Source organism: Choristoneura fumiferana, chromosome 5 (assembly GCF_025370935.1).
Source record: "Choristoneura fumiferana chromosome 5, NRCan_CFum_1, whole genome shotgun sequence".
In the NCBI taxonomy this organism is placed as follows: Eukaryota; Metazoa; Arthropoda; class Insecta; order Lepidoptera; family Tortricidae; genus Choristoneura; species Choristoneura fumiferana.
In genome coordinates this window covers 7,096,377-7,122,763 of record NC_133476.1, presented here as the reverse complement: position 1 = coordinate 7,122,763, position 26,387 = coordinate 7,096,377, and the positions used below count along the sequence as shown (strand labels likewise).

General features: G+C 36.9%; 2 protein-coding genes across 12 annotated transcripts in view; one reads left to right on the top strand and one right to left on the bottom strand.

Moving 5' to 3' along the window:
- The window catches only part of CLIP-190 (Cytoplasmic linker protein 190), a 56,042-nt gene extending 48,836 nt beyond the window's left edge, over window positions 1–7,206 (top strand). For all 6 annotated transcript variants that reach the window (XM_074087689.1, XM_074087687.1, XM_074087688.1 and 3 more), the window contains 5 exons: window positions 10–2,795; window positions 3,607–3,740; window positions 4,865–4,999; window positions 5,760–5,938; window positions 6,755–7,206. In XM_074087689.1, the coding sequence (XP_073943790.1) occupies window positions 10–2,795; window positions 3,607–3,740; window positions 4,865–4,999; window positions 5,760–5,938; window positions 6,755–6,801 (3,281 nt within the window). In that variant the 3' untranslated portion in view covers window positions 6,802–7,206. The remainder of the gene's footprint in view (window positions 1–9; window positions 2,796–3,606; window positions 3,741–4,864; window positions 5,000–5,759; window positions 5,939–6,754) is intronic.
- A 1,961-nt stretch (window positions 7,207–9,167) lies between these two features.
- On the bottom strand, window positions 9,168–26,384 carry LOC141428012 (syntaxin-like). Of its 6 annotated transcripts, none has more exons than XM_074087679.1 (7): window positions 26,185–26,384; window positions 24,062–24,122; window positions 22,877–23,117; window positions 20,617–20,841; window positions 20,118–20,228; window positions 13,235–13,343; window positions 9,168–9,356 (listed from the first exon to the last, which is right to left on the bottom strand). In XM_074087679.1, exons 1-6 carry the CDS (start codon window positions 26,255–26,257, stop codon window positions 13,236–13,238), a joined length of 819 nt encoding a protein of 272 aa, XP_073943780.1. In that variant the 5' UTR covers window positions 26,258–26,384; the 3' UTR covers window positions 9,168–9,356; window position 13,235. The 6 variants fall into 6 exon arrangements, with proteins under 6 accessions (XP_073943780.1, XP_073943781.1, XP_073943782.1 ...); XM_074087680.1 differs by having other exon boundaries at window positions 20,617–20,754; XM_074087681.1 differs by lacking the exon at window positions 13,235–13,343.
- Between the last annotated feature and the right edge of the window lie 3 nt (window positions 26,385–26,387).

Sequence of the window (26,387 nt, the reverse complement as noted above, 5' to 3'; positions counted from 1 at the left end):
TTCTTTCAGTTATTGGGGCGAGCAAAGAACACGAAGTTAACCTTAACAAAGAAATAACAAAGCTCAAAATAGAACTCAGCGCCAAAGTATTAGACCTGGAACAACTTGAAGACGCGAAAGCAAAGCAAGAAGCTACATTTAAGATACTGCAAGAAGAAATCACTAAAATAAGAGAGGAGCATGTGACGAAAGTTAACGAGTATGAAAGTCTTTTGAGCGAAGTGACACTGCAAAATGAAAAAAGTAAATCGGATATAGGAGAGTTGCAACAAAGTTTGGCTGCTAAAACAAGAGAATACGAAAAGTTATTGCATGATTCCAGTAACTCGTCAAGTGCCACTGAACTACTTATTAACGAATATAAACAAAACATTCACGAGAGAGACAAAGAAATTATTAAGTTAAAGGATGATTATGAGCAAGCTACGGCCAATTTCAACATAAAGCACAGTAAAATTGCAGAAGAGCATAAGAAAGAAATAGATAATCGAAACTCTAAAATAGAGGAGTTAATAAAAGAAATAGAAACTCATAAGCAAGTTTTGGATCAAAATAAGATTGAACTGGATTCTCTGAACTCTCAGTTTACACACAATATAGATGAATTGAAGGCAGTAAAAGAAGAAAATGAGAGACTAAAACAACAAATCAACGAAATAACCCAAGCTAACAACGAGCTGAAAGCAAAAATATCGGCAATGGAATTAGAAATCGGTGAACTTAAACGTAACCTTGCCAGTAATGTTGATAAATGCAGTGATATACAAAAATCTAAAGACAAGATTGAAGCTGAATATATGAATCTTACTGGACAGGCCACTGACTCTAATGAACAGTTCATTCAACTATCACAGCATCTTAAAAAAACAGAAAAAGAACTAGAAGAATTTAAAGACAAGGCCCGGGAGGCAGCGAACAACCATGGTAGGATAGAACAAGAACTGAAACAAAAAGTGTTTAAATTACAAGAAGATTTTGCGCTCGAACGTGGACAATTAATAAAATCATACGATGAACAAGTAGAACAACTCAAAATAGCAGACAGCAAAATTAAAGAATTAGATAACAAAACCATTGAATTGTCTAAAAATCTTCAAGAAATGGCGTCTAAGACTGATCAACTGCTAGATGAAAATACCAACTTAAAGAAAGAAATTGAAAACTTAATAACCAGAGAACAAGAGTTAAACAAGGAATATGAAACGATGTGCAAGAAGACTGAAGTAGATATGGAAAAGTATAAAGCAGAAATAGCCGTTTTGAAAGCAGATGGTGCTACATCACAAGTAACATTGATGGAAAAAGTTGATCAGCTGACAGAAGCTCAAAATGAATTAAATAACAAACTTGAAGAAGCTAGAAAAAATGAAGATTCCTTGCAATTGGTAATAGATGACATGAATTTACAACTCGGAAACCAAAAAAGCCAATTTGAACAAGAATTAAGCCACGTTCATAGTCAGTTAAATGGTGTGAAAGAAGAATTAATTTCCTCCAGACTTGAAGAAGCTCAACTCAAACAATCTCTGCTTGATAAAGAAAACATTATTAAAGAACTAACCCGTAAATCAGAAATTCTAGAAGTTGATATTAATTCCAACGTCGAAATCGTTAAAGAAAAAGATCGTCAAATTACTGAAGTAAATGTAGAACTAAATGGTGCTTTAGAAAGTAAGAAACTATTAGAAGAAAAGCTAACAGCGAGTGCTTTAGAATACTCGACATTAAAGCAACAATATGAAACTCTTTCTAGTAATTCTTCCGCTGAAGAATCAGTTTTAAGGGACCAACTAAATCAGCTGGAGTCGCTGAGAAAAGAAATTGCGGTCGTGACGCAAGATAAAAACTTAATAGAGACCAAGTATGATGAATTATCAAAACAGTTAGTGAAATTAAAATCTGAGCATGATGAAGCTGTGAAGAAATTAGATGCAAATGTCACAACAAATACTAATCTAAATAAAGCACTGGAAGAACATAAAGATTTGCTTAAAACCGAAAGTGAGAAAGGTAAAGAAAATTTCGGCAAGGTTAAACACTTAGAAGATGAAATAATCCGTTTGGGTCAAGAAATTCAGATATGCGCATCAAAGGAAAATGAATTGAATATTTTAAATGAGAGTTTAAATAATATGGTAGCAGAGCTGAAAAATCAAAATGCAGAATTAAATAATAAATATAAAATAGATACGGAATCTCTAAAAAATACCGTTAAGCCTTTGGAAAGTCGAGTTGTGGAACAAGAAAAACAATTACAAGAATTACAACAAACCAAAGAAAAAGTGATTGAACTTCAACAAATAATTGCCAAATCGGAAAGTGATATTAAACAGTTGACTAGCATTAATGACGGCCAAAAGATAAACTACGAAGACTTGAATAAGCAAATACAAAAAGAATATGATGAGTACAAGAAGGATGCCAAACGCGCTAAACACGACCTAAAAGCTCAGCTAGAAGCCTACGACAAAGAATTAAAAGAGTCAAAGGCTAAAGTTAAATTCGAAATGGAAAAGCAGTTCGCATTACAACAAAAATTGAGCGATGCTGACAACAAAGTAGTAGAATTAACTAACAAATTAGAATTAGTAGCAGTTCAACAGAACGCAAGCATGGAGAGGGACGATAAATTAGAGAAGTTGACATTAGAATTGCAAGCGACGAGGAAATCTACTTCCGAATCTTTAGCGAAGAGTGAAATAACAATTAACGCGCTGAAAAACGAAGTGGAACAGCGAAAGGTCGAGTTGAAGCAGAAACAAGAACTAATAGCGAAACTGCAAGAAGACGTGAAGGTACAGAATGTTTTACACTTATCATCTTGAGTGACGTAGCAAAGCCCAGTATTATTCTGAGTTAAGAGCGTTTATACCTGCTGCTATATTAAGAAGTGTTCTATCAGAAAATATTTTTAACTTTCATTCAATTTTTATGGAATAATCGAGATAAACTAACAAAAATGCAACGTTGCCAGCTCAGCAGGTATAAACGCCCTTAATTCAGACTGGTAATTGTGTATAAGGGGTCGTCATTCAAGTGTAACGTAAGTTGAGTAGTTTTGACTCCCCCTCCCCCTTATTAGTAAAAGTAAAAAGAGTTGTAGACTCCCCCCTCATGGTTACGTATTTATTTATTTTTCACTTCTCATGCTCACAAAGTGTTACTTCAGTCTCTGCATATCGCATATCGGAACTAAAGCTCCTTATTGTGTCTTATGTCTTGGGATTAAAGTTTTTTTTTTTTTTTAATTTACTCTGTAATCCCTTAAACAGCCAATCAAGGTGTTTGTGATTATCGCCATTTTTAATGACTCTCGAACTATATAGCCAGCTCGATAAACAGCTCGTGTCATTATGGCTTATTGTTTTAGTCCCTTGTTGAATAATCTACTATTATGCTGTTCGGGTTTGGTTATAGTTATTTAAGACTAGAAAAACAAGAAATTTTAAGAACAAGCGTATTCATTTATTTAGCCATAATTTTTATACTATTGTTGTTGACGTAATCAAATCACCATCCAGGCCCTAAATAAGCTAACTAAACAAAGGTCCCCCAGACCCTCCTTTAGGATGCGTAATACTGGAACTACATGATATTTGGTTTCAGAATCTTATAGCCAAAGCTGAAATTGCTGAAAGAGAGAAGGCTCTTGCGCTCAAAGAGATGGCCTCAAAGGGGAAAGACAAGAATGATAACAACGCGATGGGCGTACAAGGGGCGGGCGACAGCGCCGGACAGATGTAAGTTTATTTTTCTGGAAAATTTTCATACGGTCTTTGCTTTTTTAGCATTGCGCTTTATTTATTTTAAAGCAACTAAAATTTTGCTATAGTGACTCACAAATTCGAAAGAGTCATTGTGGCGAATCGGTACTTCAATACCTCGGTACCGAACCCAGCCGGATCGCCCAGAGATAAATTAATGTCGAAGTCGGTACCGATAACGGAGCTAGATTTAGTGAATCAGACCACTTCTCGGAATCGAGATTACCCATATGTCTAAGGGCCTACGCTAGCTGACGCGGGTCGCATGGAGCTGGTGGACGCCTATTGAAAAATAGTATCAGCAGCGTTAATTTTAGGTTATAGCTCATTACAGCCACCCGGCACCCGACCAGCACCGCCTCGCCTCGAGCGGTTAGTATTCTTCATTGTCAACGCGCCGTCCACCACCTGTAGACGAGTAGACGCCGAAAGTCGAGGCGGTGCTGGTCGGGTGCCGCGTGACTCTAATAAGCTGTATGTAACCTTTACCTACACCCGCACCCGCAGACATGCGCTCGCTCCGTGTACCCGCGCCGCGCTGAACGGGACTGTCCCTTTTTTGATTACGAGTCACGGTGTCCCCAAAATGAAAACCGGGACGCAAAATTGTCCCGTTTTCAAAAATCGCGCGAAAATTTAAGAGCGTAGAAAGAGTATTTTCTTTGATGATCAAATTGTGGACATCTGAGAAAACTCAGCTACAAGTTTCAGTTCTAAAGGCGATGTTGATAACTAAGGTGAACATAAAAAAAACGTGCCAAGAGTTTCATTCTTACTTAAAAGCATCACCAGCTGTGTTAAAGCAAATTTGTTCCTGTGATAAATATAAATATAACTAAACATTTTGAATATATTTTTTATTTTGTAATATAATAACAGTTAACTTTTCTAAATAAATAACTTTAAAAAGTGTTTTTTCTTTTCATTGACTACCTGTTAATTGACCTAAATGAACTAATTCACGTTCTGAATCAAAAAATAAATGGCCACGTCAAATAATAAACGGTAATGGATAATAAACTAATAGAGTCATCTACCAATTCTGGACCCGCCCCTGCCCTTATAATTTCTATAATTGTCATTGGGTTTCTTATTTACAGCGCGGAAGAGAAGGCAGAAATTGAGGGGCAGGTGTCGTTCCTAAACTCCGTTATCGTGGACATGCAGCGGAAGAATCAGTTGCTGCTTGCGAGGGTGCAGGCCCTGGAGGGGGGATCGCCCGACGAACCTACCTTGTAAGTGACGCTTTTCTTGTAAGTACAGTCGAACAAACTGACAGCCCCGGATCGGGGGGGCAAACCGGGGTACTTGCCCCGGGGCCCGGGCGGCAGTTTCATGAGGGCGCCAAATCCTTGAGACAAGAAATGAAGAAGGAAAAAATGCTGCTCGTTGACAGTTTTTCTCAAACACTGAAAGGAGGGGTGCCACCATCAAGGTTTTGCCCCGGTTCGAAAAAATCGTAGATTCGGGGCTGCAAACTGATTCATACACGGTCAAGGACGGGTTAATTCATGAGCTACCATGGAACCTTTTCAAAGGAAAGTCCATACGATTTCCATTATTAATTAATGTGATGTCGCTATGACGTTTAATGTGAAATGGTTCCATGGCGGCATGAAGTCCTTGACCGTGCCAAGGTGGAACGTTTTAATAATCAATTTCGTTATGATTTCCTTGACAAGAGTATGACAGAAAAGTATGTCAACATGAAATAAGTAGCACAAAGGTTCCACCCTGGCACAGTCAGCATCAAAAGTAGCGGATCATTTTCGCGGGATCTTCAAAAAACGAGCCTACTCTTTTCACAAAGGGCTGGCAACGCATCCATAACTCAGCTTGTGTTATGGATGTCCATGGGCAGCGGTGATTGCTTTTCATCAGGTGACCCGCCTGCTCGTTTACTCTGTCATATGTAAAGGGAGACCTATGTCTAACAGTGAGTGTCCTACGGCTGATATGATAATGATGATGACCTTATTTCTAAATGTCCTCCAGCAACGGGCGCAAGACGCCGCGAGCGGTCGCGCCGCGTCTCTTCTGCGACATTTGCGACGTGTTCGACGCGCACGACACAGAGGACTGCCCGCGCCAGTCGGCGGAACCCGATCTGCCCCCCGCAACACCCGGCACTAGGCAGAAGCCGCCGCCGAGACCCTACTGCGACATTTGCGAAGGTCAGGTCCTGTACTACGCAGTGCAAAATTCGAACTTCGTATCTTGCCGACCCGCTGACACTAATACTATTTAATACGAGAGTGAGAGGGACGTTACGATACGAACTTCGATTTTCGAATTTCGTTGTAGTCCCCCAGTTATTTTTTCGGAAAGCAATCTCGAGTCGAGATCGCAAATTTGAGATCTCGTGTAGTTTGAAAAAAGTTGTTTTATTCGGATGGCTAAAAACCGATGAAACCGATTGATTGATGTGACATAGACCAAGAGGTTAAATAAAAAGGGCATTATGAATAATGGCAAGCTATACTATACCGGGCCAAGTGATTAATTATTATCTAAACTTCATTATTTATCACATTGTCTGGTCATTATTGCTAGGTACTTGACCTTCGGGCAATTCGATTGCAGCTGAAGTCTGATTAATTCAATTAGAAAGTTTAGGTGCGACGACGAGCGCAACGAGGAGAAGCGTGTTAGGTTCAATCATGACCAAAACAAGTCCCTTACCTATTTAGTTTCATAAAAAAAAAGTCGTATCGAGATTGTGTACTTACTTCATTTCTACTGCTATTTAAACTGCATGATATTACAGAGATTCCCAGCGCCACTTAGTGAGCAAATATCAATAGAAACTCCAAATCCTAGAGCGCGCCATCGAAGTTTCGACACCCGAAGAAAGAAACTTCCGACTCTTCCTTCGCACTTCGGTCCCTACGAATATCATCTGCCTGGATTGGAGAGATCTCTCTATTGTAGCCTCTACCCACAATATTATATATGTATGTTTAGTAATGTTTCCCGATTGTTTGTTTCAGTATTCGGACACGCGACAGAGAACTGTGATGAAGAAGAAACGTTTTAACACATAATTTAATGCACTTAGCTTTAATGTTACCGTTTACCGTTGTTGTTACTCGTTTTAGTTGGGTATTATTTATTATTGCTTACCATTTCTACATGGTAGATATTGTTTACTTGTTAAAGTCTTAACTAATATTTGTAAATAAAGCAGATCTTTTAATATGTAAGTTACAATGTTGCATGATATTTTAATATTAAGGTGTTGGTCTTTCATTTGCGTTATCTGGATCATAATGCATATTGAGAGATGTTCTGAGCACGTTTTAAATCACTTCCATCACAATCATGATAATTATAATGATATTTCCTCATGGCCTGCTAACTTTTACGGTTTTATTGAAGATATATTGTAACAGAAACACCAAATTAAGATTTTGTATAAGCAATAAATTAATATTGAATTTTATTTGTCTTGTTTTTTATCTTCTAAAACTTAGCATTGCTTTGCTCCTAATCGTAAGAAATAAATTAATTAATACAACAATTTAATTTCCATACCGCTCGTAGAGCAATACTCGTATGTTCTTAACGGTGGATTTTTATAAAAACAGTGAAATAAATATGACGGAATATTTTTTTATCATTTGTACCTACTATTTATTAGAAAATACTCGATAATAATACATGATCTGAAAATTTAACCTCCTGCCTTTTTTTAACAGATGTAGAGCTTAAAACTTAGACGTTGGTTTCCATCTGTTATTTTGTATATTATTTCATGATTCTTAAAATTCTTTATTCAGTGAACAAGTTGTGCTTTATGAAGTACATTCGGCCGTAATTTTTTTTTGTCTTTATCACGTACAAGACGACTCACAAGGTTAAAAACAGTCAACATACAGACGTTTTAGGCCTACTAACAGGATCCCGTTAACACCATTTGAGCATAGAACCCTAAAAGCGATCCAATTAACGCATCGAATTCCATGAGTTAACTTCATGAACAAAACTAAAGTAGTTATCTACTTCCATTTCCTCAATTTCTGCAGTAACCGCACGTGAACTCCAGTATCACGGCACGAAAATCATTCGAAGTGGATTTAGTGATAATTAGAGACCGGATTATATAATCAATTATAATGCAATGAGGGCTACCGTTTTCGCGCTCACAAGTTGGCGCCACTGTAAACAAAGGTCCTTTCCCTGCCGGCCTCGCGGCCGAGTTAGGTATTCGTTTGGGATATTGCTGTCTTTATCGCTCGTGACATAAGCGCTCGCAGCCGCCCTCCCCCCCCATGCCTTCCGCAACGACGTCAGTAATTTATATCGAGATAGCTGTAGGCTTTTCAAGATTTGGGCGGTTAAATTTTGGGTTTCGTTGTCCTCATATTATACGAAAAAAAAGCTCAGAAATCAATGATATTTTACAATCAAGATATTCATTATATTTTCTATGCTGTGGTTTTTTAGATTTTTGTAAAAATGCTTTATTAGTCTGTAATTCTCGTGCAAAGTTGACATCTTTTTTTGTCGACTTTTGAGCTCCTGTAATTCTGATATTACACATTTATATGAAAATCTGAAAAACCACAGGTATAGATAATTACGTCTAGTCCATACTTACAAAATTTCATCCACTTCTGTTGCCTAGTTTTCAAATGAGACCGGGACTACGTTTGTATGGAGAAAGGAACGAAGAGACTTCTCTTAATACCTTAAAACCGTACCATAAAAATATGGAGCATGTCAGTGTTGCGTAATCTCGTTTTGTTCGGAAAAAAGGGAGGACAAAGGTTTCCGAAAGACAAAACTGTCTCAAAACACTGACATTCTTTGCCCCGTAACGCATATTTGTCATAATTAATTACCCTCCAGACCCACCATACCCCTGGGAGTAGGGGTAGTGCCAGGGGTCCAGGGGTATGGTGGGTCTGGCTGGAGGGATTAATTTCAGGTATTGCAAAATTTTATTCACAAAATTATTCTAATTATAAATAAACCCGCGTAGCTCCTAACGTATCTCACCCAAAAACAGTGACATTTGACATTTCGGAGACTTCTCGCTACACTAGACCCTCTAGCGGCGAATTCATACGCGATAGCCCTCATTACTTTGACATAGGTGGCGTCTACTGTATCTAATGAGGGTTACTTGACAGGTGAAATATCGCTAGATGGCGTTAGTATCGTGAGAAAACTTTGACGCCAAACGTACCTCAGGACACTAACGCCATCTAGCGATATTTTGCCGGTCAAGTAGCCCTTATTGCACGGAACGAGTAGCTTGCGAGTGCTCGCAGACGGCTATAGGTGACGCTACGGTTGCCATATATCTAATCAAAAATGTTTTTTTAATTAATTCCAAAAACAAAAGATGCACACTGCCATCAACGTACAAATGAACCTTAGAGAAGAAATAAATCAACCTTAACGATTAATAAGTCTTTATTTCCATCCCCAGTTCGCTCCCCGCTGACGCGACAAGTTTATCATACACGTAGAGATGGTTAAGAACGGAATGCCGGCCCGGCTTTATATTAGGCATCCAGGCATCCTGTAACTGGAAGGTCTGCAACTTTTGCTCAGATGAGGAACTCAACCAAGGCCGCAACTTTCCTGAAACCAAAAGTAATTATACCATGATTGACAACGTAAATTAATACCATATCCTGGGCAAGGGTCAGTTCACATGAGATGCGATGCGATGCGAGACGCGACGTGCTCTGAGATGTTTTTTTATTTTGACTGATATAAAAGGGAAGCTTGTACATTTCCTTTAACATGATAGTTTTTTAGCTCCATGTACCCAGTGCTACGAGCACATATCCTTAGAGACGTAATATAAGGCGACACGACTCTATCAAGTAGTCAGTGATTCGTCACTGATATATTTCCCAACTCCTTGGTTTAAGAGACAGCTGACATTCACGACGTTAAAAAGCTTCAATTTACGGCATCATGTCTTGTTGTGTTGTGCCGTTAAATAGTGCGGAAACAAATTATTAATGTTTTTTTCTTAAAGATAAAGATACAATATTTTATTATGGTACACATAAAAAAAAGAAAAGAAGTCCTACATGGTTTACCTTGCGGCGTACAAATTGTTTCCTGAATCTAAAAACAAAAACCTATTAAAATAAATGTCAAAAGTGATATTAATGTCCATTTCATAAAAATATAAATTGGTAAGAAAAATTACAGTTAAAATCAAAATTTAAGATAAACTTGCGCATGTATAGTAAAAATCATGTGCATAGAATGGAACTTCAATTCTCTTATTTATATGCCAAAAATATGTTGTATTTTTTTAAAAGTAGTTAAATGAAAAAGTCTGTTTTAGTGATAGGAATTCAGGGGTAAAAGGGTGCCATTGAATTAAAAATAACTCCGTATTTTTTATCGCTATCTTAAAAAGTGTGCGTCGCGTCGCATCGTGTCATGGTGTGAACTGACCCTAAGGTTGATCTTGTCTGTTCTGTCCAAGATTATTGGTGGTCATCGAGGGATAGAAAGAACATTTGAAGATATTGAAGAAAGCCAGGTACAGTCGAGTGCAAAAATATGGACTTATCTAACCCTTCAGAAATATGTACCACAGACTTATTCAAACGTAATAAGGCCTGGGTAACATATTTTTGAGTGATTCAAATAGATATTTTTGCACTTGACTGTACAACATATTATATATAAATACTATATATACATCAGTGCCGCCAACTGTAAAAATGGAAATTATCATAACGCGATATAGTTATTTGTGTCACAAGGGAGCAAAATGGTGTATTTACGGCGAGGGCGTACATTGAATCCAGAATGTAGCGAAGGATTCTGCAATAGAATCTTGAGCGTAGCGAGGGATTCTAAAGTAGAATCCTGAGCGTAATGAGGGGTTCAAGTGTTAACGCCCAAGATGAAAATAATTTTGCTCCCGAGTGGCTCATACAACTTTTCACACCGAGCATTAAAAAACTTGAAAAAAAATATTCTAAATATTATTAAAGAACAATCAGCATATAAAATGGCGTGGCTTTATAATTATCAACTTCAAAAAACGGCATTTGCAATAAAACACTTAGAAAAGCCTTGAACAGAAAAGTTGCACTTTGCTCCCTCTCGTCAGGGAGGAAAAGTTACTTTTCTGAAGGAGAGGTGTGAAAAAATAATTATCGTTTTGACAAAATTTATTGTGTGGTATTTATGTTTGAAAACATTTTGTTATAAGTACGATTATAATGTCGTCGCATGTTTTTTTATTGCCAGTTTTTTTGCTGATTTTGCGTTTCAAATGTAACTTATTTCAGACAATCTCGATCGTACATCGTGCCGAGGCTCAAAAGTGCCCAGGCCTAGATTATCGTACGGGTTGGCAACACTGATATACAACTTTTTTTTTACAACATGAAAAGAAGGTGGGTTAGCAATTTTGACCAGGCTCTTTTACAAAATAAGTAATAACTAAAAGGTGACAACGAGATACTGTCATTCTAATGCAGTCGAATACGCTGCGTTATGGCTGCGTTACGTTGTTAACAACCTCGGAATGATCGTTACCTACCTAATAAACTAGAAATTCGTATTTATAAAAACTTTATTTCCTTTCATTTTGCGTTCTAAAAATTATCTGATAAATCATAAAATCTCGTGTCCACGTTTTCAGATATTCAATGTCAAAGTATACGCTTTTGCAAATATCCCTTCCTATGGTTTTGCGAACATTGGTATTTAGGTACCTATGTACCATAAAATTGTTGAACATGAAATTATTTATGAATTTTGTATGAAACATTTTCTATTTATACGTTAAACCGTTTTTGAGATTGATCACGGAAAGCGTGCGCAGTGCTCAACCTTCTCTGCATCCTCTTCATTCCCACGGATTCATTCCTAATCCCGCGGGGATTTCAGGAGAGCCATAAAGTACTTTTTGGCTATTAGTTACTGTTACTACTTACTACGTCTTATTTTTGGGTGAACTAAGAAATTTTCCGAAAATCCTGCAGAATAGAAGAAAGGGATTTATATTTTAATTTCAAGGTGGCTCTATCTTCTTAACTGCGAGAAATCTTGTCTATATAATAACGAATCATTATATTTGTTATATGGACCAAGTGATTAAAAAAGGCATTATGTAACATATACCAAAATTGAATTGAATTATTCTAGTTACTTACTTTACATATTAAGATAGATATTTAATTATTTAGGTAAATGCATCTATACTAAAAAAAGGAAGAAAATTATGTCAACAATAAAAATAATGGTAATGAAACATTTGCCCAATAGGTGATAACATTATGTATAACTCCTGGGCAATTTAATTATTTGAATAGTTATTATGAAAAAGGATCCGGGCATTATGAAAAATGACCAATTTATCACTTTGTCCACTACATATCTATTCTATTTTTTTGGTAGATTGTTTGTTACTAAATAATAAAACCATTTAGAAACTACTTTGAATGCTAAAATAAAGGGTTATATTATGTAACAAGTTTTTAGCTAATTATCCTTCACTCCGAGGTGAAACCCCTGTACAGATGGGCCATTTATTACAAGCTTTTATTTAGTTTCACCTGTCCCGTTGTCTGTCTGTCTGTCTGTAATCAAATCTTGCAAGTTAAATTTGACCAACTTCCTAAATCAGATTGACTTGAAATTTGGAATACATATGTAAATTGCGTGACAATACAATAATCTAGTAGTGACATCCTGGTAGTCCAGCCAGGATTGTCTCCGCGGGACGGAACTCTTCAACGGTTAATAGCATCGACTTGAAATTTGGTATGCAAATGTACTTTGGGTCCCAATGCAAGTAGGTACAGTCAATAAAAAGTACAGTCAGCAAAAAAAAAACCTTGTATTAAAAATGTTTTTTTTTTATGGTTAGGTTAGGTTATTATTGTTATGGTTTTACTACCAACAAGCAGTAGGTAGGTACTTAACTGATTAAAAAAAAGCTTTTTCAAGAAAGAGATTGGTCAAGATTGTTTACTTACCTTGTTTCTAATATAGAAAATAACGAGTAAGTTTAATAAATAAATAAATGAAATAAAATAAGAAATAAAAATAAAAAAAGGAAACGAAGGAAAATCTTAAATATTAAACGTAAGGTAACTATTGCCACATCCAAGACTTATCCTTATCACGCTAACAAACGAGTAAGAATTACCTCGACGTTTGCAACATTGCAGTGGTCATAGTCACAATGGTGGTAGTGGTGGTGGTGATGGTGTCTATGTGATAAGTCCCGGATGTCGTAATAGGGTAGTTACGAGTGTTAGTTAGCGTGTACAAGCATTTTATGTTAAAAATGTGACAGTGGCGAAGAAAGTGGCGCTCGTGTTTAATGCATCTAGTGTTTAACGTGTACCTAGGACACTTTGTCTGGTTAGTGCGTTGTTGCCTCGTCCGTCCGGAATTATCTTCCTGGACTTCTGAAGGAGTTAGGTACACAAACGAATACTTATAACAAATGATTTTCTTCGTGTATTTACTCTAGAAGAGGCAGTCAAGCGTGCGTCGAAGCCAGATGGAAGCCGGCAGCTTTACACGCCGACCAACATAGAGCACCATAATCAGCACGCACACTATCACAAATTTCTTCTGTCGATGTGAGATGCAACATTCATTACACAAGGCACAATAACAAAGTGTACAGTTTGGATCAAAGATATCTTTACACTTTAGTACCTCTATCACTGTATGCCTTCTGAAAATCTTATACAAAAGTTCAAACATGAAGTGATAGTATTATTAATCTTAGAGTGATAGCGAAAAGGAAGCTAAGTGTCAATATATTATCTTTAATCTCGATCGTACCTATCAAACACCAGGTTACTGTTACGCACACAACAATATACAGTGCGATTAGGTCCCACTCAAAGAGTCCCACACAAGAACAGAGGGATGGTTTAAAGTAGGTACCTAGCAACAGAGTAGCGTCAATTTGCTGGCTCCAACATGTCTTGGTAACGAGATAAAAATTGTAGTTATATAAATTGTTTCACCATTTTGTACGCCTTCAGTACCATTTTTAATGGATTAACCACCTTCCGTTACCTTCGTGAAGAGTTCTAGTCCCGTATCCAACGATTCGCTCGTGGCGAGAACCTTAAGGAACTTGGGCAGTACCTACTTTCTACAATCCCTCTACTCTACACTACTCTATTACAAGCCTAAATGTATATTAAAATATCAACTCTACGCAATAGCAATACTACGCAACTGAAATCGTAACGAAACTGAGAAAAAAAAATCAGATAACCAGGATCCATTTATTTGTTAGTATTGCTTATAAACATAGTATAACAAACCTGAAAACAGTGCAGTTTCATTAGAATTTCAGCAGCGTAGCCATTTTGTTACAGTATTACAGTACATTCGACGGTTAAAAGGCTATTTTATTCAAGCGCCATCTTGGGCGATATTGAGTATTTATACATCATTGGAATCGGCGAAGTTTTCTGCGTCGTTTAACCCGGGTTTGAGGTCAATCTGAGCACTTTTTTGGCGCTTGGCTCCATCGAAAATTTGGGTAACATTCCGGTGTACGGGGTATCAAGTGTAGCAAATTTGGTTGTTTTTTAGGTTCCGTATCTCGACAGGAAAAAACGGAACCCTGTTAGGATAACTTTGTTGTCCGTACGTCCGTCCGTCTGTCAAGAAAGATCCTTTTTCTTAGGGACGCGTGGAGGTATCAAGCTGAAATTTATATTAAATACTCAGGTCTACTGTCCCTTGGATCTGTGAAAAGATCAAACTTCTAAGTCAACGCAATCAAAAAATACAGCCGTTTATGCTACAAATTATCGACACTCGCAAGGGAATCAAAACCTACCGGGTACTTCCCGTGAACTCAGAATCTTGAAATTTCGTATGAAGCATGTCTTATAGCACAAATAAAGGAAAAATTGCGAGCAGCATAAATTTTTCAAAGCATGTAAATAGACAAACTAAAAAAAAAAAAAAAGTTTTTTCTTACTATTTGTAACTTAAGCCATTTATCCTTGGTTAAAATTAAATGGTACTTATCGATATTTGAGTTATATTTACTTGATCATATAAAATTAAGATGAACACGAATCAACGCGGGTAGGTATTTGTGATTAAAACAATTTACCAATTATTAATCATATTTTTTTTAAACTGTGCAATTGACTCAAGAATGTCTCAAAAGTCATTCTTACTTGAACAGTTTACAACTAGGTGAGCAGTTTAAATCATTTAATCATGATCTGATCGATCACTCCACTTTACAACTAGGTGAGCGGTTTAATTCATTTACCATGAACAAACTATTAAATAAATATTTATTATTATTTTATTATCTATTTTGCTTTAATCAGATAAATCGTAATCGTGTACTCTGCCCTCTTCTAAATTATCTTTCTGACCTGATCAGAGAATTGTGCAAAATTACTCAAGTTACATAGGTATTAGGTACCGGTAAAACGAGGCTACTTTGCACCGAAGTTTGCTCCAAATTTCGAAATCTTTGTTTTATCTTAAAAATTATTATGCTGTGGTATGTTCATATATGTATTTATGTAAAGTAGATCACCCCTATTATCATGCTGGCTTGCTTAAACTACGTCATAATGTTGTTTTAATATATATATTAAAACTTTAATTTAGGAGCAATGTTAACTGGCGTTTGGGTAACTATGCTACTGAATTTAATTTCATTCATAATTCATACTAGGAGGCGTTTGGTGTATTTTTACGCCATCATTATCATTGCAGTCTGTATTATCACTGTACGGCGTCTGACAGGCCAAAGAAAAGAAAATATCTAAGCAAAAATTGAAGTTCAGTGTTGTCACTTTTTTGGGAATTGTATCGGGTACCGGGACTTCGACCTGCAAGACATTTAAACAAAATATAGAACTGGAGCATAGTTACCCAGTGGGGAGCAAAGTAGCCTCGTTTTACGGTACATCTAATAACTATTAAATTTTTAATTTTATTTGTTTTATACGTATCAAAAATTAGCAAATAATATGCCACTTTATGATTGAGGACATTCTTAAATTTTATTAAATATTTTGGAACCAGTGACTTTTATAAATACGCTCGCCTGCCCTGTAAAGTTTTCAAAAAGGCGCTTGAGTCAAGTAGCCTTTTAACCGTCGATAAATTTTGATTTTCATCCATTACCGCTACCCACGGCGGCATGTACAGTCACCAGCATTAGTATCTACAAGATACGCTTAAATTTGAATAGGCCTTAAGGCTAACCCTTACAAATCTAAGATCTGACTGCAAGATTGCAACGTTCATCGAACATATCTCTAATGAAAATTGTTTTTTTATAAACATACATTTTTTTAGTAGAACCGCGAAAATATCAGTAAATAAATGCTGGAGCCGGTAATCGAACCCGGGTTTTCGCCAGTCCGGGGCGCGTGCTGTAACTACCAACGCCTATAGCACCTCCGGCTTTAATTGCACGGCGACCCAATGTTTTCTCGAGGCACTTACCTACTATTTTTATTTATAATTTGTGAATTATTTGTCGCCAAGCGCCATCTATGTAAAATGCTTGTCTATACAACCAAAGCCTAACACTTACATTAAATAACATAATACCAAATCCTCACCCTAAATGACAGATAGAGATACCTATAGGTACTTTTACAAACGGGACAATAATGTTTTGACCGGGTTGCCTATGAAAATGTGCCCACTAATACTTTTAAATAAAATGATATCGAAGGACTTTTTTAAAAGAATTTGATTCAATCAGTAGTTATTCAAAGAAACCATAGGTGCTCTACTTTGTATAAATTACAAAGTATGTGCTATGTATGTATGTATGTACTTTGTATGTACATAGGTCTAAGTAGAGAACTGAAAAGTGAAGGTTGCCATTGCGCGCTTGGCCGCAACCCCTTCGCAGTCAGGTGTATCTAAGCAGGTAATATTTTGTTACATATCCATGGTACTATTCGGATAGGATGGGTACGGTGACACATGTCATTACGCAATTAAAGGGTTGTGACAATGTAAATTCGAATCGATTCATAGCGATTCTCGATTAAATATGCTAAGCGTTTGTAATCGATTTTATTAGCGATAGTTTATATTTTAACTAGTTTTTGCCTGCGGCTTCGCCCGCGCAGCAAGTGGTTTTGCTCGTCTATAGGGATCACATAAACCATGCGGTCTTCTTTGTCACTATATCAAAACTAATAACGGTAAAAAAATAACAAAAACCGTAATAACGAAATTGAATAACAAAGTATCAGTTCAAAACATCAAACAATATGAAACACTCGATACAAAGACGCATTTAAGGACCTTCGCTCTCGTAAGTACTAATTGACAGATGATGCGAGTCAAACAATTTGACAAGATTGTGGAATCGATTCGGTCGATAAGCAAATCAAGTTCTATTGAAATAGAGTTCCATTTTACGCGATGAAAGTTGACGAGATTCAAATTTATCTTTTTAGTTTTAAAACATAATAAAATATTTTTAAGTGATTTTAGTTTATTATAACGAAATCTTTTAAGCTATAGAGATATTGTTCTGTCGGGATTAACGTATATTTTTTTATAAATTATTGGCCTGAAACGTTCATGGCGTGTCAAGGGCAGACCTCTTGAGGGGAGGTTTGACCTTAAGGGAGGCCTAGTAGGTTACTCTTTGAGTAAAACAATAAGACGTTTTCACAATTTTTTAATTAAAAATTTACACAAAAAATAACTGGCCTAGTTTGACAAAATTAAAAGTAAAAGTATTACGAGAATCTCAGGTAGTAAGTTCAAGCGATTTTAATGAGATGTCGGTTCTGATTATTCGGTCTCCCTGGCCTACACTTCCCTGGAGTCGGAGAGAAGAACCCGGAGCGAAGAGGCTGGCCACAGCAGGGGGGGCCTGGTCCAGCTGAGTGGTCGTCGGTGCCGAGGTCAAAAGGGGCCTTAGGGCGGCAGGACGAGCAGCCTGGACAAGTGTTCCACGCCGGAACGATCAGGGTCTTGGACGAGCCAGGAAGGATGTGCAGTACTCCGGAAGTTAAGGCCGTCAGGGCTTAGTGTCAGGTTAGGGCGTAAAGGAGCCGCCTGAGCCGTGAGAGTTGTAGCCGAACGGAGCTTTGAAAGTTGTAGCCGTGCAGAGCGGAGAAAGCTGTAGCCGTACGGAGCTGCCCAAGTCTTGGGCGTATGGAGCTTTCGAGGGAGCTGTTTACTGTAGTGTGAGCTGTTGAATGTGTATTTTACAGCTGTGCTTCAGCTTTTAAGGGTGAGAATATTACAGTTAGAATTCCCCACATCACAGCTGATCGACAACACCCCCCCTTGGCCGACAAAAACGGTCAAGGGTGAGTTGGTTATAGATATATTTAGTCGTACAAACTCGTGTAGTAAATGAGTGTAATAAAATGCCTACTTTTATAAAATAAATAAGTAAATAATAAATAAATATTAAATACATATTATTACGTAAATAAATGAGTCAAGGGAAAACTACGGTGGCGACCTCTAGAGTTCGTCCGCCATTCTGCTCAGAGATCCCTTATTGAGGAAAGCGCCATCTAGCTTACACTGAGCTAACTAAGATGTCAGCGATCGCCTGTGTGCATCGTGACAGGCGTGGAATGGAAAAAACGCAAGTGTCACCGTACCCATCCTATTCGAAAAATACTATAATAAAACAACTAGCTAGCCGGTACATTCCGATAGGCAACCAAGGCAAAATATATTGGCATTTTTATAATTTATTAAAAACAATCATGCCTAAATAAATGCTTAATGAATGTGGAAATCTTGCAGTCGGATCTCGTATACGGCCCAACCACGACTCCACGCGACCGGCGGGCGCCGGGCGGTTAGTTTAGAGAATTGTGTATGTATACTTCGTAACCACTCAGCGACGAGCGTTTAGGCCATGTGGCGCAATAAACGGCTGAGAAGCGCGCCGCAGTGGTTATATTGAGATACCGTTTATATACTGCGTACGTACGTAGTAAGTTTGGATAAAGAACACTGGCGGCACACGCAATGGAGAGAGAAAATAGTCTTCGTTCCGTCGGTCGCTCAGTCGTGGCCGGCGTGAGTATGAGTCGTATTTACATGCGCCTACGTCTAAAATCTCATAGGCCCCGGCAGCTAACAGGCGTGTTACAAGAGCCACCCAGCACACTTTTACTGGTATCGTAGTGGAGGGGTGTGTCTGCGCACGGACACAGTCGCGTGAACCACAAACAAAACGAACCAATAGCGCTGGCGCAAAGGGCTTCCCCCGTCGGGCCTCACATCAAATTAGTTCCGAACATCCACTGTACAGGTAGGTAGAGGCAGAGTTATTTTTAGCTGTAGCGGGATTATGTATACTACAGGTCGATTCACGCGAGAGCCGGCATGAATAGATTGAATGAGTGAATGAAAGTATTATGTGTTTTACCTATTTGAATACACTTCACACAAATATGAAACTGTCATGCATGTGTCATTTTCCTATAAACGTCTGAGTGACATTACTTTCGTTCAATCCATTCGCGCGTGTCACTGTCAGCTCTTGTGAATCGACCTGTACCTACCTACTTATAATTATTTTTTTTCACATTAGAAATTTGGGTCAAACTGGCATAGGTATTTAAGTTTTAATTTTTTAAGTAAATAGGTAAAGCGAAAACATCTACGAAAATGTTGTAAACTGCTACATTTAGAACACAGTACCTATTATAAACAGTTGTTCATACATACCTACGTGTTAAATATTTATTTACATAAATATTCTCACATTACCATTAGAGTATTGAAAAGCGAGCACGAACTCTACCGTTAAATTTCTAATCTGGAAAATCATACGAAGTTTGATGTCAGAATGGGGTTACCGCCAATATTGCATTGTATTGTAAAATTAAAAAGTGATAAGTGAATGTGCATAAATGCGAACGACATAAATATACTTAACTATACACGCTCAATGTTCTATGATTTAACCCAATCACAACATGAAACAAAAGTGCATTTTCCTAATGAAATTAACAACTTGATAAAACAAAGACAAACACATCAGCTACAAATACTTAAGTATTGGAATATTGTACTTACATGTAGGATATTGTACAATGTAATAAAAGATGAAATTTAAATCATGATACAAAATTAGTGTTTCAAGACTTTCAAGCTCAGTTCATGCTGTACAATATAATACCTAGGTACTAATTTATTAAATTTTGTTCAATGAAACTTGGGTTTCCGTACCTACATTGACTTTGTGATTTAACTTCGACTAACGTCCTAAATTTTATCGGAATAATTTTAACAAATTAATGTGTTAATGTACTGTAGATATTAAGTATATGAACTCTAATTTACTATCATGATTTAAATTTCACTATGTAGGTATTGTATCGTTCAAATAGAATTTACCCGCCGATTGCTGTACACGATATTTACGGCATCCTCTACATCATCAAGACCGTCCTCGATGTTTTCCACAGAATTATTGACATGAAACTCAATTCGATTGACCATCTCTCCCTGTAACCAAAATAACTATTGTTATTATAATCGCCACTTAATTTTACTTGGCTGGGGACGCTGCCGCGTGTCTAGATGCGAAAATTAGAAGATTATTTTACAAGCTTTCATATTTAACGTGCAATGTGTGTTTGTTATGTGTGCTAATTTTGACCCACTTCCTGTAGTCAGATTGACTCAAAATTTGGCATACTTATGAAGTCCGGAGACAATACATTAATCTAGCAGTGAAATTCTGGTGGTCCGGCGAGGATCGTCTCTGCAGGACGGAAATCTTCAAGTGTTAATGGCATCGTACTTATTGATATAATGTAAATTAAACAAACAAATTAACATTGCGAGTAAGTAAAAACTTGTAATTATTTTTTGTTATTTGTTAGCGTTTGACCTGGGTCTCGGTGAGCATCGCCATGTCTATGAACATGTCGTGCAGCTCGCGGATGGATGTCTCCAGCTGCATAACGTGGGCGTACCGCGCCTCGAGGTCGGCCAACGTCTCCCTCGCTTGCTGCGTCTCCATTATGATCTGAAATCTCCTTTTTCTCCAATATGCTCGGAAAAGTACGCCTAACTGTCGCAAAAATTGTAGGTATGCAAAGTTCTTCCTTATAACCTGCCGCAAATAAAAAATAAAAAAACAATCTGAGAGCGGCCGGGAGCTTTGTATGAAACATTCCATTAGTGTACAATTTTTACTTTTTTTAAATGGATGTTTTGACCACGATAAGTCAATCCAAACAGCCCATAAATATTCGTGAAGATCAAATTCCTAGTAGGTACCGACTTTTTTTCAAAGATCTAGTCTAAGATTTAATTTAGGAAGGAACAGCGTATTTAAAAACGTCTCAAACAATTTTACTGTTTTTTTTTTAATTTTTAGTCAAACACTACTAGAAACATTATTAAAAAAAATGGTAACAAAAACAAATTGCCGAATTAACTAAATACCATACGTGTTCAGTACCACTTTAAACTGTAATTTAGCCATATAAGGTTTCATTGCATTACCTACAATTACACTACAATTTTATTTTAAAATAAATTATTATTTCTAATGAAATGGCGTTATAAGTCGTGTCGTGTACCTACTTTAAAAAAAAGTTTGTATCGCGGGAAAGTAAGAAAAACTTTAAAATTTAAAAAGTGCCGAAGAATTTATGTACCTTATGTATGTATGTAAACTCTTTATTGTACAAAAAAAATAATTTAATATTTTAACAGTGATGCTTTATTTTTTCGCATTATTGGAGAAAAGCACTATATATGCCTCAGCGGAAATGGTAATTCGTGGATTCATATTTGTTGACGGACACAATCACAGAAATAGTAAAAAGAGGATCTTCTTTATTATCACTTCTGTGGATTCAATAGCTACGCTTCGTCCGTCATTTTCCCGGCCTCGGCGAAAATGTAGTAGGTGTATGTAGTGTTGCGGATTTTAGTCATAAATATAATATACAGGGTGGCTCATTTAGATCGGTCAGTATGAGAAAGTCTGAAAGTATAGACATACGAAGATCTGTTCTTAGGAACCATGTCATCGATTTAAGTAACAAGAGAAACTACATTCAAACATTAAAAAAAACTTGTTCTCAGGACGGGTTAGTAGGTACGGGAATCGAACCAGGTCGTTTTGAAAAAATAAACTTACATTATTTCTATTTGGATATCGATAGTGTAGGTCATAAGCAATAAATGCTACTATGAAACACGATATCTAGAATGAATAAAATGCATTGTTTTCATGTCATTTAATAATGTAAGTTTTATTTTTCAAAACGTCCGAGTTCGATGAGCCACCCTGAATATGTGTCATGATTTTAAAGAAAGAAAGAAAGAAATATTTTAATCGGACTTCGCACATTACATAAAAACTATAATTGAAATACATTAAAAAATAAAAAAGTAAAATAAAAAGAAAAAACAACTTGGCTTAGTCGTGGTCGCCAGCACTCGAGGACTTTTCTCCCCCACCCAAAGGTTATCTGTTATTCTAGCGATGTGGCTCGCCTATTGCCACTTCAATTTGCATATTCTTCGAGCTATGTCGGTGACATGACTTTAGTTCTTCGGCAAATTCCGGAATCTATCGCGCAATGAAACTCCGAGCAAAGCTCTCTCTATAGCTCGTTGCTTGATTCTGAGCTCACCAAGAGGCCATAACATTATGGGAGGGGAGGAGGGGATGCCATAATCCCCACGCTTGACAGGCGTCTTGGGTTAGGGATGTAGTGAATAATGCTAGTGACTATTTATTTCCATTTGGTCGGATAAGTCCGTACCTACCTATATTTATCTTGCTTGCTTTCTTAACTAGCTTACTGAAGTTTACTGAAACTGATTATAGATATTTATTGAATTTGTTGTGAAGTTTTCCAGGATACTGTTGAATTATTTATGATCGACAAAAGCTACCGTACATTAGATAAGGCCATGCTCGATACGACAAAGATTTGACGTCACCTCGAATTGAACTGTTATTTTATGTGTTTTATGTAAGTGCAATAAAGAGATACAATACAATATAATTACAGTTTCCGGTAAAAACTATTTGAACTGGATGAAATATTCTGGAAACCTTTTATAAATAATATTAAATTGTAAGTATAAATGTGTAGTGGTTAGGTAGGTATAAAGCGTATGCTCACTCCGTTAGTAAAGAGGGAAGGATTATTTTGCTCCAGAAGGGTCTTCAGCTCCTGCTCGGAGACATTTTGATGGGTGATTGCGAGTTGCCGGAGTTTCCAGTTTTCGCACCGGTCCCGGTAGTCGGCCTGCGCGCTGTTGTATTCAGTCATCACCTCGACGAACTTGTGCCAGAGGGCAGCGTGTTGTGTTATTCTCATCCTGAGATTGGCCGACTTATTTTTGGGTCGGTTTAGGTTAGAACTGGCACAAAATAATTAAACAATCAAGCATTAATTTTGGTACTTACATAATTCTCATTTGTAGAATACAATGTACCTACAGCCGATCAAACTGATCCATGTAACAGGTGGAATCTTTTAAGAATCAATTTCATTGTGGTTTCCTATCAGGATTTCCTTGACAACAAAATATGGGATGTCAACATGACATACGAGTAGTGCACAAAGGTTCCATCCTGGTACATGATTCAGTTTGCTCGACTGTACAATGTGATTGAAACTATTTATAATAAAATAGAGATAACACGATTTAAACTCCAGACGTAAAACGTCCGAGTGCTCGACAAGCTAATGCCCAATAGATGACACCCTTCTGTCAACTCTATTGCTAATGACAAAATTAAAAGTGTCAACTATTGGGACAGTGACGAACACTCGTACGTTTACTTTATGTACCGATTTCACAGTCAAAACGGCAGGCATGACAGTTAAATACTTAATACAATAGGTGCCTAGTTACAATGACTCTTTATTGAACACCACACAATAAGCAATTCAGAAAAATAATATCAAAAATGTCCAGTTCCTAGAATCAGTAGTTTGGGCTGTGCGTTGAAATCCCAGTCAGTCAGACATTCGACGAATCATCATCGATAGTATCGATGGAGCTATATTTCCAAAAAAATAAGTGAATTACGTCAGCTTCTTTAAATAGATAAGTAATGTGCTTATAGGATATTTCTTTTGTCCAATCACATAGTATTATATTATGTGTTCTATTTAGGTTTTGAAATTATATTAAGTAGGTACTTAAGTGACACAAACCAATCCTTACGGCGATAAGTCAAAGGTTCCTGTAAGTAGGTAGGTACCTAACTGGTTTTAAAATAAAATGTATCTACAAATGATAATAAGTACTTAGTAGATGTTCAAAAAGAAAACTAACACTGCCAATTTTGTACATACCTGTCTGCCCCAATTTTATTTGACTGCCTCTCCACTTCGATTTCAATGCTCTGCTCCATGTCTGTAAAATTTAATGTACTTATCCTATAAGGATCGTGTCTGTCTTGTATATACTAAAACTAAGATTTTGCTGATCCATTTTTTTGTTGATCCAGTTTTGGATGACTTTTATTACGTCACAACGATGACTCTATTTTTATTGATTGAGTGCATAATTATATTTTTGTTGATTTTAGTGTTCGGAAATTAGAGGTTATGTATGATTGATGATTGTGGACGTAGTATGTAAGGAATATGCTAATTAAAAACAATGTTAACTAACCTTGTACAATTATGAGTTTACATACATAAAAAAATAAACTAACCTAAGATAGCTTAACTAACTGTAACAATGAAAATTATAAAAAGAATACCCCGTCTAAAAGATCTGCCTGTGGCAGGGTTCCCATGACGCTGGCCGCATTACCCCTTTGGATCGCAAGTGAGATCCGCTGGGATAAGTACGCGCCAGCTCTTGGGTCCCCAGAAGCGTCGACAAACCGGGACGACAGGGCCTTTATAAAAAACTTAATGTCGGCTGACCAGGGCCCTAATTATTTCCCAATTTTCGTAATATTTCTTATTTTATCTGTCCTTATTTCACAGCTTATCATTTCTTGAAATTATATAAGGAGAAAAAACTGAACTTTCACCCAGTTAAGTATGTAACAACAAATCGTGAAAGGTAGGTAGGTACCAAAAACACTAATTGAGAAAGGAAGTACGTAAAAAAGCCGCTACAAATGCTAAAGATACATAATAACGAGTTGTCTACGAAAACTTGACAAGGTTACTACAGCAATGAGAGGTCGATTCAAACCAATATACAATGAGACCCAAGAAATAGAGTTCGTAGGTACAAATGAATGAGCGATTTTTGGCCTACTACAAGTACCTAAAGTAGCTAAATAATTTTGCAATCAAGTGATTTTCAGACTTTGAAGCCAACAACAGCAAATAATTTTAGGCAGAGCCACTTACCATTGTTCGTAATTTGGCCGTGTAATGCTACTCCGGATTATGACAATATTTACTACAAGTATGTATAACGCGGTTAAATTACGAACAGTGGCGAGTGGCTTAAGCCGCATTCACATTTATCTGTGGCGTTGTGTCGTGTCGTGACGATCAGAACGGTATCGGTTTCCATTTTATATGGTTGCGTTCACATTTATCTGATGCAGTGTGGTGTGTTGTAACGGCTTGTGTTGTGTCGCATTAAAGCTACAAAGAGTGAGACAGACAGAGAGCATCACAATACAACACGACAGATAAATGTGGATGCGGCTTAAGGGAAGTATATCCATAAGCATATGTTTGCATAATATATGCAGGCTTTGACTTTAAATTAGTGTTAAATTTCTTTAAAAAAATCCTTCTTGAGCTAGTAAGGTGAAAATATGCCTATTTATTTCTTTCTTTCAAAAAAAGAGATGGCTAGGGAATATTTTTTGATAATTTCTTTAAAAACAAGTTTAAAGCTTAAAAAAATATTAAGTATTACAATAAGTAGTCAAAATATTTGACTATTGTCAAGAGGGCGCTATTGTCCTTATTTATATGGCAATAGTTCAATAGTTCAGTACAATGACATCTTGACTTGTCTACAACGTCTACCTGTTAGCTCTGATGTTAATTTGGAAAAGTTTTGTACTGAAATAGTTTCATTCCCCAAGCGTTTTTTTTTCAGTAGTTTATTATAAACATATTTTACAATGATCCTTTGTTGGTATTGGGCATTTTTTGTTATTATTCAAATAAACCGCCACAGTGACACTGACAATCATTAAAAAATTATTGCCAGTGAAAGAAATTAGTTCCAATGAAATTCCGCTACATGGCGAATAGTCATATATTTATGGTCAGGCTTTAAATCTGTCAGATTTATAAGAGTTAAAGTTAGAGTTAGAGTTTTAGGATTCATCGGGTGCAGTGAGCCCGGGAGGAGGGGAGTTGCTATAATTTGAAACTTCAAGTTTAGAGGCAATTTCTCGAAGATTATAAAATCCGACCAGCCGTTTTAACGATCAAAATCAAACTCGCACCGCGTATACTTTAATTCACGTTTTAATATATAAACTTACGTTTTAACATTTCTATCGTTTTGTTGAAAGTTTCCTTCATGTCAGCCTGGAAATCTTCTAATTCGTTGTTCATTTCTGAAAGTGAAATGTTAAAGCAAGTCAATTTAGTATTTATCTATTGCGCGTGCTTTCCCTATTCGTAGTTTTATTTAGCGATCTGTTAGTAAAACCAAGTAAAACGAAGACAACAGAACCATACTTAT

What these genes read in the sequence shown, in the direction of transcription:
- LOC141428012 (XM_074087679.1), bottom strand. Translation starts at nt 26,257, where the DNA reads ATGAACAACGAATTAGAAGATTTCCAGGCTGACATGAAGGAAACTTTC. An exon ending in CTTCCCTCTTTACTAACGGA is followed by an intron (nt 20,842 to 22,876) that starts GTGAGCATACGC and finishes TATTTGCGGCAG; the next exon opens with GTTATAAGGAAGAACTTTGC. An exon ending in CGATGCTCACCGAGACCCAG is followed by an intron (nt 20,229 to 20,616) that starts GTCAAACGCTAA and finishes TTTTGGTTACAG; the next exon opens with GGAGAGATGGTCAATCGAAT.